Below are 14064 nucleotides of genomic sequence, written 5' to 3'. Positions count from 1 at the left end.
AGGTCGCCAATTTTATTTTCCAAAGATTGCACATTTGCTAGCAGAATGGAAGGAAGTGGGGGTTTATTCGATCGCTTATGAATTCTCGGAAGGCAGCTCACCCTCTGGCCCTTTTTCTCCGCCTTCTCTTCACGCAAATGTCGGGGATCTGGGCCTGTTCCCAGGAAAGCAGTATATCATTCACATTGGGCTTGTCGGACTCTTCTTTTCGATAATAAGAGATGGTAGCAGCAACATTATGTACAAAATAAGTAAAAAAATAAGTTACAAACAATGCAAATAAACGAACAAAAACCCAATTGGTTAGGAATCTGTAAAATGTCAGTCTTGTTGTCCGGCGCCATCTTGTCAATGCCAACCCTCTTGCCACATGGATTGTGTGTGTGTTTATTCAGAGGATGAATGAGCAAGACAAAATATTTAAGTGCCTTTGAACGGGGTATGGTGGTAGGTGCCAGGCACACCGTTTTGAATGGGAGTTTCATGCTCAACAGTTTCCTTGTCTATCAAGAATTGTCTTAAAGACACAGGACATCCAGCTGACTTATCACAGCTGTAGGAAGCATTGGAGACAACAGGGGCCAGCATCCCTGTGGAACACTTTCGACACCTTGTAGAGTCATATATCCTGACGAATTGAGGTTGTTCGGAGGGCAAAAGGTGGTGCAACTCAATATTAGGAAGGTGTTCCTAATGTTTAGAACACTATCTAAGTACATTCCCTACACATCTACCAGTGGAACGTATTTCTGCTGGATTTCAATGTACCAGAGAGAGGGGAGGGACATTCCCCACAGTCAATGGTGTGGTCGTTCTTCCTCCTCTCTGTCAGTTTGCATAAGCTGGTTACTGGGATAAAGTCTTTCACGACTGTGTGCGTGTGTATTTGTGTGTGTGCGTGTGTATTGTGTGCGTGTGTATTGTGTGCATGCGTGTGCCCACATGTTTTTCTGTTTTCAAGAGATACATTTTCACCATTTAGTTGTGTCTAGATTCAAGGCCAATATGCTCTATACAAATAAATGCATTAAAGATGACGCCAGCTTCTATTGCTATGTGATTTATATTTGCGTGCTGTCTGGATTTCTAAATATCCATGATTGTTATTAATGAAGCTGAGATTCCGAATAGTTTTTTTTTACTAACTAACTTGATGATAACCCTCAATTTTGCCACTAGAGATTCTGTTGAGGGTGAATGTCTTTGTTAGAGGAAGTTGGAGATATTAGCATGTTGCTAGCTCTGGAAGTGTTTTAGGTTCAAACAAGGGATCTGTCAAAATTATTACCCTATTCAGTATGCAGTGTTCCACTATTGACCAGGTCTATAGTAGCACACTATAGGTAATATGTTACTATTCTAAACTCAGGATCTTGAACACTATCTTGTAATTTTTTTTATAATCATTTGTTTGCGAAACAGCTGTTCTCCTTGCCTTGAGGTTAAAGCCAGGGGATATATAAGGACCTCTGGTATGGGGGAGAGTGATTTTGTACATTTCCTCACTTCAAATAAATACTTAATTTTATGAAGTTATTGGCATTGATGTCTTCATTCAACTCTCTCCACATTTGCCGTTTTCTTACATGCCCTATGTTACCGAAACATGTACACAATGACCACTGAGGTTAACATGTTTAATGAAAGCACAGAATATCAACAGAGTAACTATCATAGCCCTTACAAAAAAAAGATTGCCGTTTTAAAACTGCTGTAAAAGTGCAGTAACTGCAGACGGCTGTGGTATTTTGGACGAAGTCAATTGCAGAATGACCGCAGTGCACTGCACTCACACTGCAAACTTACTGCAATCCTTTTTCGTAAGGGAGGCTATACATGTAAAATTGTATTTAAAAAATGACATTGTAAAAAAGCAAACAAAGTATTCGCAGCATATCTCAAAACATAAACTCAGCAAAAATAAGAAACGGTCCCTTTTTCAGGAACCTGTCTTTCAAAGATAATTTGTAAAAATCCAAATATCTTCACAGATCTTCATTGTAAAGGGTTTAAACACTATTTTCCATGCTTGTTCAATGAACCATAAACAATTCATGAACATGCACCTATGGAACGGTCGTGAAGACACTAACAGCTTACAGACGGTAGGCAATTAAGGTCACAGTTATGAAAACATAGGACACTAATGAGGCCTTTCTACTGACTCTGCTAAACACCAAAACAAAGATGCCCAGAGTCCCTGTTCATCTGCGTGAGCATGCCAGGGCAATAAATTGCAATGTCTGTACTGTGAGACGCCTAAGACAGCGCTACAGGCTCAGACTGTCCGCAATAGGCTGAGAGAGGCTGGAACCCACCGTCGCTGGACCAGACAGGACTGGCAAAAAGTGCTCTTCACTGACAAGTAGCAGTTTTGTCTCACCAAGGGTGATGATCGGGTTCGCATTTATCGTCGAAGGAATGAGCGTTACACTGAGGCCTGTACTCTGGAGCGGGATCGATTTGGAGGTGAAGGGTCTGTCATGGTCTGGGGCGGTGTGTCACAGCATCATCAGATTAAGCTTGTTGTCATTGCAGGCAATCTCAACGCTGTGCATTACAGGGAAGACATCCTCCTCCCTCATGACCTGTTGGATCAGAGGGTGAGGGCTAGGGCCATTCCCCCCCAGAAATGTCCAGGAACTTGCAGGTGCCTTGGTGGAAGAGTGGGGTAACATCTCACAGCAAGAACTGGCAAATCCAGTGAGGAGGAGATGCACTGCAGTACTTAATGCAGCTGGTGGCCACAGCAGATACTGACTGTTACTTTTTTCTGTTAGTCACATGTCTGTGGAACTTGTTCAGCTTATGTCTCAGTTGTTGCGTCTTGTTAAGTATTCACACATGTTAAGTTTGCTGAAAATAATCGCAGTTGACAGTGAGAGGACGTTTCTTTTTTTTTTGCTGAGTTTATTTCTGACCCACTGTCAGGAACAGCGGCTTGACATATAATAAATAGACATTTAGTCATTGCATCAAATGAAACAAAAAGAGATAAGACGTCATTTCAGACAAACAAAACAATGACTTTACATGAGGAGGGAGGTGTGTGCGCCGACGAGTGTCACAACAAACCCCTGCTAAACCAGAAGACCTGCACAGACCAGTAGAGGTAGATAAAAGACTAAACAGTGGCTTGAATGAGCAGTGACATGTTTGTGCCTGGCCAACAGATGCGTACTTGTGGCACTTTAAGTATTTCCCCGATGCCCATTGAGGAAATATCAATGAGAATACATTCCGACACTGTCAACATGTCGACTGAATGAGTGGATGTGTTGTTTCATTTACATAAGTCCACTGGGTTGAATGAATCAAAAACAGATTCTGAAGACCCTGGACCGGGTTTGGCAGAGCTGGAGACCTGTGGTCTTCAGAGATGGAGTTATTTAGTCAGAAACACAAATGTATACACTGTTGCCCTATTTACAATCAGAAAATAGACAAACATATAAATAATCTAAAAATTACAAATGGTTCATACTAGTAAGCACATACACGTTTTGAATAAATAAGGCGTGATACGTCATGTAAATAAATTAAGAGTAATTTCTATTTTTTTTTAAATAAAATGTTATGTTGTGTGCTCATGTGAATGAGAGTGTTTTTGTACGGATTTGTAGAAAGAAAGTCAGTATATTTGGTGGATGTTGACGTGTGTAGGTATGTGTTAAGTAGTGTTTAAGCTGAGTAAAAAATGACACAGTATATGTCCATACGCGTCTGTCCATGCGTATGTGTGTGTGTGTGTGTGTGTGTGTGCATTCATGGGACTGTGCTTGCATGTGCAGGGGTATGTGAGTGTGTGTTATGTGCCCGATTATATGCATACTGTAAATGTATGTCAGAGCGTCCATGCTTTAGTGAGTGAGCTCCTGCTGACACTCTGAGTCTCCTAGTAGGTCATTTGACCCCGGGATCTTCTTCCCATTCCAGGAGGATACACACCAACACCTGGCAGGGGGTCCCACCAGAGACGACTCACACTAAAACAGAAGAGGGGAAAAAAAATTGCTATTTTTGATTGAACTCTCAACTAGGAACCAGAGTCTTCGTGATCCGACCACCTGGTCCTACTATCAACCACTAACGAGCAAATGCTCTTGCTAAACACACCAACGTCTTTCTAGCGAGGCAGCTCCCGAAGAAGACGCGTGGGCTGCTTACCTGCTTAGCCTTGTGGAAGCCATGTTTGTCACAGTTGGGGAGGTAGAAGGTTGTGAACTTCTCTCCTAGTTCCTGCTGAGAGCTGGCTATCCTGTCGAGGGCTGCATGCAGCTCAATGTGGCAGGGCCCCTAGCGGTAGGACAGAGAGAGGGCAATGAACATCGAACACATATAATACGCACAGAAATATGGACACAGAATACATATGAAATAAGTAGTTATATCTGACTGAAACAGATTAAATCACCACGTGATTAAATTCAAAGCTAATTTAATCTCAAGAGAATAACACTTTCCTACTGAGGCTTGGTGGTTTTTGTTAAAATGGCAACAGCTTCCTCTGGTGGCTAGGAGCTAAATTGACCTGAACTGTAAATCAGGTTTTAGAGGCCCTTTGCTCCATTAAGCTAAAGGTAAAGAAGAAGAAAGTAAGTCAGGGCCGTATAAAGCATCTGATTTAGGATCAGTTCAGCCTTTTAGATCACATTTAATAATATTACATGGAGAGGGGGAGACCTGATCCCAGATCAAAACTCCTACTCTGAGAAGCTTGATACAATAGTCCCCAGTGGTATGTTCCACCATTACAGTCTGATGACCGAGCTACCTAACTCTAACACAAAGTCAGATTGAATACTGTGCGTACCTGTTCCACCAGGTTCTTGCGGATAACATTGACCTTGGCCTTGATGCTCTCCTGATTCCCCTCATCTCTTGGGTCAAAGGGGGTGTTCAGTCCCAGGAGGTAGGGCAGGGAGCTGAGGTCTGCCAACCATTCTACTACCTCTGTGCATCAGAGAGAGAAATGAGTGGGTGAGTATAGCATTTTTAGAATTAGTTGACATTATATGTTTTGTATTATGTTGTCAAAATAAGTTGATTTTGTATGGAAAGAAGGAAGGAAGTTATCTTTACTCATTGTGTATTCATTCCTTGTGTCATTAACTTTCTATCATTTTTCTATTTTTCTCTCTGAATTGTTGGGAAGGGCCCGTAAGTAAGCCTTTCACTGTTAGTCTATACCTGTTGTTTATGAAGCATATGACAAATCTATATATTTTTTTATCAATTCATCAATGAATCAATTATTTCAAAACTAAAACACAAAAACAGAAAGCTGAGTCTACCTTGTCCCTTGTCCTCGATGCAGATAGCCTGTCCCCTAGTGAGAGAGTAGAGAGGTCTGGGGTCTCCAGATCTAGGGCTGCATTTGAACCCCTCAGCACAGTGGGCCGTGTACACCCCACAGGAGGCCCCCTTCGCCAGGGCACATGCTAAGCAGCAGCCACATCCCGGCTCCCTTAGAACCTGCTTACAGTCTGGGGAGATGGCCGGGCATTCATCCAGTTTCTCCTGGGTACAGGGGGCACAGCGGATAGGCTCTGGACCCACCATGGGGGAAGACAGGGCCAGAGAGGCCAGGAGGGACAATGACACCACTGCCAGCAGGGTCAACTTCTCATATAATCCAAGCATCTTGAATCTGAAATCTTCAGGTGTAGGAAGAATCTTCAAGTATAGTTATTGCTTAGTTTTCGAGTTCTTTTGACTAGCACAATATACTGTAGATAGGTAGTTCTAGGTCTCCTTCTATCCTTCTGCACTGAATTCTCCAAACAAAAGAGCTGCAGTATTTATACAGAACTCTGACCCTCAGGGAGGTTAATGTTTGAACCAGATATTAAATATTTTGGACGGACAGAGCAGCAGCAGCAGTTGTATTGGCTTGGAGGGTGGATGGATGGGTGGTTTGACCTCTGGTAGAGTGCGTAGATCTGAACTGAGGTTCACTGGAGCTGCCTGCCTGCCCTGTCGTCAATATTTACTCTGGGACGAGGAGTACAGTAATTGTACAAGGTGATGTTGGAAAACATTTGTGTGTGTGTGTGTCTGTGTTTTGACCCCTAAGACGGTTATTCATGGTCTTATCTTATGACCGGTATCATAATGAAGATGCAAGAATATATTTAAGAAGGGTATTCTGTGGTATTGAAATGTAATGACAAATACATACTGTGTGATGTGGTAGACAAACTAATGAGGGATTGATGATGATGTGCATTGAGATTCATTCATGATAGGGTCAGAGGTTATAGGTAAGTCGAGAACTGGCTATGACTTGATTCTATTTGACTTAAACATATTTGTTGGTCAGTCCACGTGGTTGAAATAGGGGTCATCTGTGGGTCACGATCATCCCCTCAATTGCATAACCAGGCGACCATAACATGTTTGTCTGGAGAAAGACTTTTGTAAATGGTCATTTCCTGTTGAAGTATTAGATCATCACACTTTATCTAAGGTAAACACTGAACACCTCGACACCCCTTCCCCATACCTCGATACACACATGCATACACACATGCACACACACTTTGTCTTTCTCTCTCTCTGTGCCTCTATGAGATACCCCATGCTTCTCGTCACGTGATGAATTATGGTGACTTTGTGTAATTACTGAGCTATTGGTCAGTGTGTCACGTCACACCAACTGAAGCCACCATGTCATATGTAGATGTTGACAAACACAATAGGTTGGTTAGGAGTGTCACCTGCTCTCAGTGTCCTAATTCATGGTCATGACTCAACATTATTTATTGTGTAATGGTGACACAGCCTTTTTTTGTCTTGCAATGTTGCAATGTGCCCTTTTCAAGTCTACTCAACAACCAGCTCATATGTTGTAGCTTCCTCAATGCATACGATTCACCAGAAGTTGTGGGAAAGGATCATCCTAGGAGGATAAATTGAAAAAAGTATCATGGGCAGATTACCAAAATGTGTGTTTGATCACTATAATTGAATTATTCAATCTCTATAAACACAGGAGGGAAATGTACATTTGATATATTTTGTTTGTCCAGACCGCCATGACTACAGGCTTATTACTGGTACTTAGTGCAGTTGGCACCTTTCTCCGCCCTCTAGCACCTCTCCTCTTCTGTGGTGGTGGTAGCTCGTCCTTCCCTCTCCTCTTCTGTGGTGGTGGTAGCTCGTCCTTCCCTCTCCTCTTCGGTGGTGGTGGTAGCTCGTCCTTCCCACTCCTCTTCTGTGGTGGTGGTAGCTCGTCCTTCCCTCTCCTCTTCTGTGTTGGTGGTAGCTCGTCCTTCCCTCTCCTCTTCTGTGGTGGTGGTAGCTCGTCCTTCCCTCTCCTCTTCTGTGGTGGTGGTAGCTCGTCCTTCCCTCTCCTCTTCTGTGGTGGTGGTAGCTCGTCCTTCCCTCTCCTCTTCTGTGGTGGTGGTAGCTCGTCCTTCCCTCTCCTCTTCTGTGGTGGTGGTAGCTCGTCCTTCCCTCTCCTCTTCTGTGGTGGTAGCTCGTCCTTCCCTCTCCTCTTCTGTGGTGGTGGTAGCTCGCCCTTCCCACTCCTCTTCTGTGGTGGTGGTAGCTCATCCTTCCCTCTCCTCTTCTGTGGTGGTAGCTCGTCCTTCCCTCTCCTCTTCTGTGGCGGTGGTAGCTCGTCCTTCCCTCTCCTCTTCTGTGGTCGTGGTGGTGTAGTTGGTTGCTCTTCATCTGACGATGACCAGGAGTCTCCTCCTTGTGCAATGTGTTTGTTTCCCTCTCCTGTTGATGGGTAGCTGAGGCTGGAATAAATTGAAATACTTGCACCGAACCGTCGACAAAAAATATAAAGTGAGAAGAGGGCTGGGGACAGCAGCCTACTTTCCTCTACTTCCAGCTGAGCTCCATCCTCTTCCCCATTAGCCTCTCTGTTTCCCAGGGAGGATGAACCCTGGTTGGGTTTCCTCATCCCAGAGGTCCCCTGTTGTCTGGGTAGGAGTTGGATATGGTAGGCCTACAGAGAGATAGTTGATCTCCACCGGGGCAGCACTACTTTGGTCCAGAGAACTGGAGTCCCGACAAGGCCTCCGCACCTGAAGACACTTCCTCTTCATCCTCCTCCCCTTCTTCCTGGATGGGTTCCAGCAGCTGTATCATTAGTTTTTCATGAGCTGATTCGTTTTATGCAAATAGATCATGTGAACCTGATGAACTGAACAGGGCTATATATATATATATATATAATATATAGGATTCTTGTATTATTTGTGATGACTCTGAAGCTAGCAAAATCACTGATCATTTCAATAGCACACATTATAATGACTATGCAGCAGAAGCACCAACAGTAGAATTTGCATACTTTCTATTCAAAATCATGGTTTCTGGAGACATTTCTAGTTGGAGACATACCTTTTAACTTACATATTGCTGTCGAGTCTCTAAAACATCAATTAACTGAGGATTTTTTATTTCTTTAAGAACAAATTCTTATTTTCAATGACGGCCTAGGAACAGTGGGTTAAATGCCTGTTCAGGGGCAGAACGACAGATTTGTACCTTGTCAGCTCGGGGATTTGAACTTGCAACATTCTGGTTACTAGTCCAACGCTCTAACTACTAGGCTACCCTGCCGCTCCAAGAAGGAACATTTGTGCAGTTGAACACCACGTTTTTATCTTACATTCCCTTCCTTGCTTAATTGTAACCGTAGAGACATTGATTGATGGGGCACACTAAAACGCCATCATAACAACAGCAGCTGGTCAGTTTGGTTTGCCCTTATTTGTGTCACACAAGTCCACCTTTGCATAAACCGCAGAAAACTGTGCCAGTCATGGTTATGGCAGTACAAACTGTGACACCAATCCTGGTTTGGTAGAGCCAGCATCTGCCCATATCAGAGACAGATGAGATTACACAAACATTCTCATTCATAGAATGTTCTAAGTTTGACTAATTTGTCTCAATGTTCAATTATCTAGGACCAGCAAATATTACAATCTGATTGTTTTACTGAACATTAAATCATCTGTTTTGGTTCAAATGTAAAATGTTTGGTCATTTATCAGACGATCTTATCCAGAGCAATTAGGGTTAAATGTCTTGCTCAAGGGCACATCAACAGATTTTGTTCCTAGTCGGGTTGGGGTTTCGAACCAACAAGCTTTCGGTTACTGGCCCAATGTTCCTAACCGCTAGGCTACCTGCCGCAAATATTCAACATCTACTCTGTCAATGCTACCCAGTTACTTACAGTATGTAGCCAGTGTTTTTACCTTGGGAATCCTACAGGCACAGAACCATATAAGCAGAGCTGACACACAACTGGATTTACTAATGAGGTCGATAGTATTATCAACTACGGTTAGAGTGACCACCGAAAGGCTAGTCATCCTCCAATATAATAGGTTATAACAGAACACCACAACAGACTGTGTAAACCAGGGAGTACTGTTGAGCAGGCCAGGCCAGTTCTTTATTGACTTAACTGTTATACTGATTGAGCCCCGGGAAAACCACAAAATACTGGGAAAACATTGGAAAGCATTGGCCGCCGCTCAACATTTTGGGATATTTCTAGGTTTATCTGTGGAAAGTAACACAGACAGACTAGGCAAATTTGCCAGTGTCAGTGACTTTGGGCAGCTGAAGCTTTGCAGGGAAGTTGTTATTGTAAGAACCTTGTTGGTTCAAAGGTTAACAAATGGAGCTGGAAAACCCCATTGAACACACACACTGAGTATACAAAACATAAAAACATCTTCTATTTCCATGACATAGACTGACCAGGTGAATCGGGGTGAAAGCTATGGTCCCATATTGATGTCCCTTGTTAAATTCACTTAAATCAGTGTAGCTGGAGGGGAGGAGACGGGTTTAAGAAGCCTGTTTAAGCCTTCAGACAATTGAGACTTGGAGTGTGTCGGTGGTTGAATGGGCAAGACAAAAGGTTGAAGTGCCTTTGAACGGGGTATGGTAGCACGTGAGACGCACAGGTTTGTGTCAAGAACTGCAACGCTGCTGTGTTTTTCACACACAGTGTCCCGTGTGTATCAAGAATGGTCCACCACCCAAAAGGACATCCAGCCAACTTGACACAACTGTGGGAAGCATTGGACTCAACAGGTGCCAGCATCCCTGTGGAGACCTTTTTCCGAGAGAAAAATAACATGCTTAACGAGGACTAACCTCATCAAGGACATGACTTGGCATCCCAGGACACCAGCATTCCAGAATCTTGACCTAATTCCTAATTTAATTCCCCCCCCCCCCCCCCCCCCCCCCCCCCACACACACACACACACACACACAATCAAGAAACTTAAGCTCATGCATTTTGTACATCAACAATGTGTTTATTACAAAATAAACTGTAAACGGAGATAACTGTACAAGATACGTTGTTTATAGCTGTTTATAGCTGTAGTAATCTATTTACAAAAGTACCATTGTCTGTGTATCAAACTGATGAGCTAAAAAGGCATGTTTCAATCACGGTAAGCTTTCTTACAAGTAAGGCAAAATACTTGAAACTGGAACTGCAGATCGAGTGAAAGTCGTCACCTACTGTATCTATCTAATGGCCAGGCTTAATCTACGGTATGGGAGCTGGAAACTGTGATTCTACAGCTCCTACATAGGTTGCTAAGTCTATACTTATTTGCAGAATACGGATTTTTGTGTGTGTGTGTGATGTGCACAGGGGTGCATGTCTGTGTGTGTGGGTTTGTGTAAGTGCATGTGTGAAGGTGTGAGCATGTGTATGTCGCTGGATGTGTGTGTGTAAGACATACAGAACGTGTGTAAACGTACCGTTGACACTAACACGGCCGCACCGGGTTTGGCATTCACTAGAGTTCTACAGCGCACGTCAGTCGGACTCGGGGATAAGGGCATCCTTATCGCTCTGTGGGTCAAAGCCAATGTACTTTACCCAATACCTCTCGTACCGACCTCACTTTCAAAGCCTTGGCCGCAGCCTGCTGCTTGTGTAGCCAACACAGGACACACACTCCCACACGTAATCCTTATCAGAGCAGAGCAATGGACGAATAACAAGGCTTGATCAATACACGAGCTCAACAAGGTCACAGAAGCAAACAAAGTGTGTGTATTTCTCCCGGTTGCCTACATTAGAAATAATACTATGTTACTCACCCTCATCCGATACATGTTTGTTTGGATCCATGAGACATAAAAAAAAGGTAATATGCAGTAAACCATATATCCTGCCTATTGAGTGTTTCTGGGAAAAAAATTGCCTGAATGACTTTTTCCCTCGTTGCTCTAGAAATCCAGAGACCTAGATGGCATTTGTGCTCCTGCCGTGAAGGACGATGTACTAAACCACAGGATCTTAAAGAAGCTCATTGCTTTGGTTTGCGCTCGACGGGGAACCGGACCAGTCAATCTATCCCAGCAGGATGAGCAGCACTAACAGTTCATGAACTGCCGAAAACCTTTCAAAAGCCTTTTGAGATTTTGAAAACTCTTTAAATGTATAAAAACCTATTTGTGCTAATTTGTTTAAGATTTAAGAACACCCACATGCATACACACATATAAATATTTGTGTAGAAATACACACTTGCATGCATACCATACGTACAGTACACAGATTGTATTTACACTGAAGGATGGAATGTATCCTTGGCATAATCAGAGAAGAAGACATAGAAAAGCATTAATAACATGATCAGTCCTCTATGTGGATAATACTGGGTTGTGTGTGCATGACCCCTTGTTGGGACTGTGCACACACAGAGGGACGACACACTGTCACCTGACTGCCACCCTTAAGTCATCAGGAGCATGGTGTTCCAATCCTGGAAGCTGGAATTCTTCAGTTGATTGTATGTGGTTCCAAACGGTGGCAAGTCACAACTACTGTCACAAAAACGTACACAAACCCAATCAAGTCCGCAGGTTGATTGCAATTGGGATTTTATACTTGGTGTGATTGTCCAGATATCCAATCTGACCATCCTCAGAACCAGGTAGCTCCTGGAGGAGCATCCCTCCATTGATCCATTGTGCAGTGGACTGTCCCTGTATCCCATTTACCCACAGGAGACCTTGGTTCATTCTGTAGTGGGACCCTCAGTGGATCTAGTCCTGATGGATGTTATAGCCCAGGACCCTGGAGCTCAAGTTTACAATAGTGCAGCGCTTCTTCTCTCCACCTACCTACACAGCCACTCCTCCCACATCTACCTCTGTCTCCTCTTCTTCCTCCTCCTCTCCCAGAGTAGGCACGCAGTGCGAGGGCAAGCATTGCGTGGGGTGGACGTTGACACCGGGGCTAGAGCTGCTGTTACCCATGCCACCGAGGCTAACCATGCTAGCACGGACGGTGAAGCTGGCGACAGAGTTGACGCTGCCCAGTTTGGTGGGAATGCTGGCCTTGCCGCAGGAGTGGGCGCGGCGGTTCAGGCTGGCAGAGCGCACCACGGAGGACGTGGGGGCACAGCCGGTGCTGTGGACCTTGCCCTCCAGGAAGTATGTGAGCATCTCACCCTTACCCTTCACGCTGACCTTGCCCCGGCACACCAGGTCATAGTTATCCCCCAGGATCCGGTACACATCCTCTGTTACCTTTGGGAGGGAGGGAAATAGAGAGAGAGAGAGGTTATGCCACTGTCATACAATGACATTTACTCTAGGCCAATCAACAGGCCTCAATCATAACACATAATTTAGTACAGTACAGTACACATGGCACATGCACAGATAGGGCTCAACCAGTACACAGGCACATGCACAGATAGGGCTCAACCAGTACACAGGCACATGCACAGATAGGGCTCAACCAGTACACAGGCACATGCACAGTTAGGGCTCAACCAGTACAGGTATATGCATAGATAGGGCTCAACTAGTACACAGGTACATGCACAGATAGGGCTCAACCAGTGTGGCCACTTGCACTCCTATGATAAAGTGCCCTAGCAGCTCTGTGGTTTTAAAAAAAAGTAGTCTTTACATTTTTGTTTTCATTTTGAATGTAACAAAATTCACATCAAACTATCTGATTTTATAAGCTCATAAATCTCAGAAAATACCCTCTCCCCTGCCTTCCCGCTCAAAGAGCGCACACCTCTGACTTGCATGCGTGGCCATTGGCCACATGCGGCCACTGGGCGGGAAGACAGTATTACGCCAACTGGTAGGAGGCTACTGGTAGGTAGGAGGCTACTGGTAGGTAGGAGGCTACTTTTGAGTTGGATCTGTCATTCGTGTCTCTCACTGTTATGGATAAAGAATGGGGCAATCTGACTGCTTGTTGCTAAGAGGCAGATGTCAGCAGCAGAACATACTCAAATCAAGTAAAAATAAGTTTATTCCAACAGCATATCTAATTAGCCTACACTAGAATTTGTTTACCTTTATTTAACTAGGCAAGTCAGTTAAGAACAAATTCTTATTTTCAATGATGGCCTACGAACATTGGGCTAACTGCCTTGTTCAGGTGCAGAAAGACAGATTTTTACCTTGTCTGCTCAGGGATTTGATCTTGCAACCTTTCAGTTACAAGTCCAACGCTCTAACCACTAGGCTACCTGCCGCCCCATTCTCATTCTCTCTGGTCAGCTGATAGCCACTCTTCTCCCCATGTCAATCATCTCATGTCCTCTCTTGACCTAGGAGTCACTGGCACTAGCTTGCCTACAATATGTGATGAGTGAGTGTGTTGTTGCAGGAAATATATAGGCCTATAAATGTTGACATTTTGCCTACAAAGGCAGCTGGTAGGTTTATGCACAGCCCTGACAGTACCTGTATCTTGCCAGGGACTCCGGTGCTGTCCATGCGGCTGGCCACGTTCACTGTGTTCCCCCAGATATCATACTGAGGCCTCCTGGCCCCGATCACCCCCGCCACCACTGGACCCACGTTGATACCCACTCTCAGGACAAAGTCGTTGTATGACTGGTAGTTGATTTCATCCAGCACATCGAACATCTCAATAGCATAGTCTGCCACTGTGCTCAAGTGATCATAGACAGATTTTTTGTCCTATAGAAGGGAGTAAGGAAGTAAACAAAGATTACTTTTAATTATCATATTCATTCACTGTCCTTGTTATATTCATACTTTTTACATTTTATTTAACAA

The 14064-nt window shown here is 44.1% G+C and overlaps 2 protein-coding genes across 3 annotated transcripts in view; both read right to left on the bottom strand.

Annotated features, from left to right (window-relative positions):
• Nucleotides 1-2798: 2798 nt before the first annotated feature.
• LOC110508631 (insulin-like growth factor-binding protein 1) lies at nt 2799-5805 on the bottom strand. Its single transcript, XM_021589286.2, has 4 exons — nt 5295-5805; nt 4814-4953; nt 4168-4296; nt 2799-3986 (listed from the first exon to the last, which is right to left on the bottom strand). Exons 1-4 carry the CDS (start codon nt 5641-5643, stop codon nt 3861-3863), a joined length of 744 nt encoding a protein of 247 aa, XP_021444961.1. The 5' UTR covers nt 5644-5805; the 3' UTR covers nt 2799-3860.
• A 4486-nt stretch (nt 5806-10291) lies between these two features.
• The window catches only part of LOC110508629 (adenylate cyclase type 1), a 65005-nt gene continuing 61232 nt past the window's right edge, over nt 10292-14064 (bottom strand). For both annotated transcript variants that reach the window (XM_021589285.2, XM_036966419.1), the window contains 2 exons: nt 13726-13965; nt 10292-12543 (listed from right to left, as the gene is read on the bottom strand). In XM_021589285.2, coding sequence (XP_021444960.2) covers nt 12136-12543; nt 13726-13965 — 648 coding nt within the window. In that variant the 3' untranslated portion in view covers nt 10292-12135. The remainder of the gene's footprint in view (nt 12544-13725; nt 13966-14064) is intronic.

The sequence above is a fragment of the Oncorhynchus mykiss genome, chromosome 28 (genome assembly GCF_013265735.2).
Source record: "Oncorhynchus mykiss isolate Arlee chromosome 28, USDA_OmykA_1.1, whole genome shotgun sequence".
Taxonomy (NCBI): domain Eukaryota; kingdom Metazoa; phylum Chordata; class Actinopteri; order Salmoniformes; family Salmonidae; genus Oncorhynchus; species Oncorhynchus mykiss.
Note: the sequence above shows the minus strand (reverse complement) of the source record. Positions and strands in the feature narration are given on the sequence as shown.

What these genes read in the sequence shown, in the direction of transcription:
- LOC110508631 (XM_021589286.2), bottom strand. Translation starts at nt 5,643, where the DNA reads ATGCTTGGATTATATGAGAAGTTGACCCTGCTGGCAGTGGTGTCATTG. An exon ending in GCAAGAACCTGGTGGAACAG is followed by an intron (nt 4,297 to 4,813) that starts GTACGCACAGTA and finishes TCCTACCGCTAG; the next exon opens with GGGCCCTGCCACATTGAGCT. An exon ending in GCTTCCACAAGGCTAAGCAG is followed by an intron (nt 3,987 to 4,167) that starts GTAAGCAGCCCA and finishes CTTCTGTTTTAG; the next exon opens with TGTGAGTCGTCTCTGGTGGG.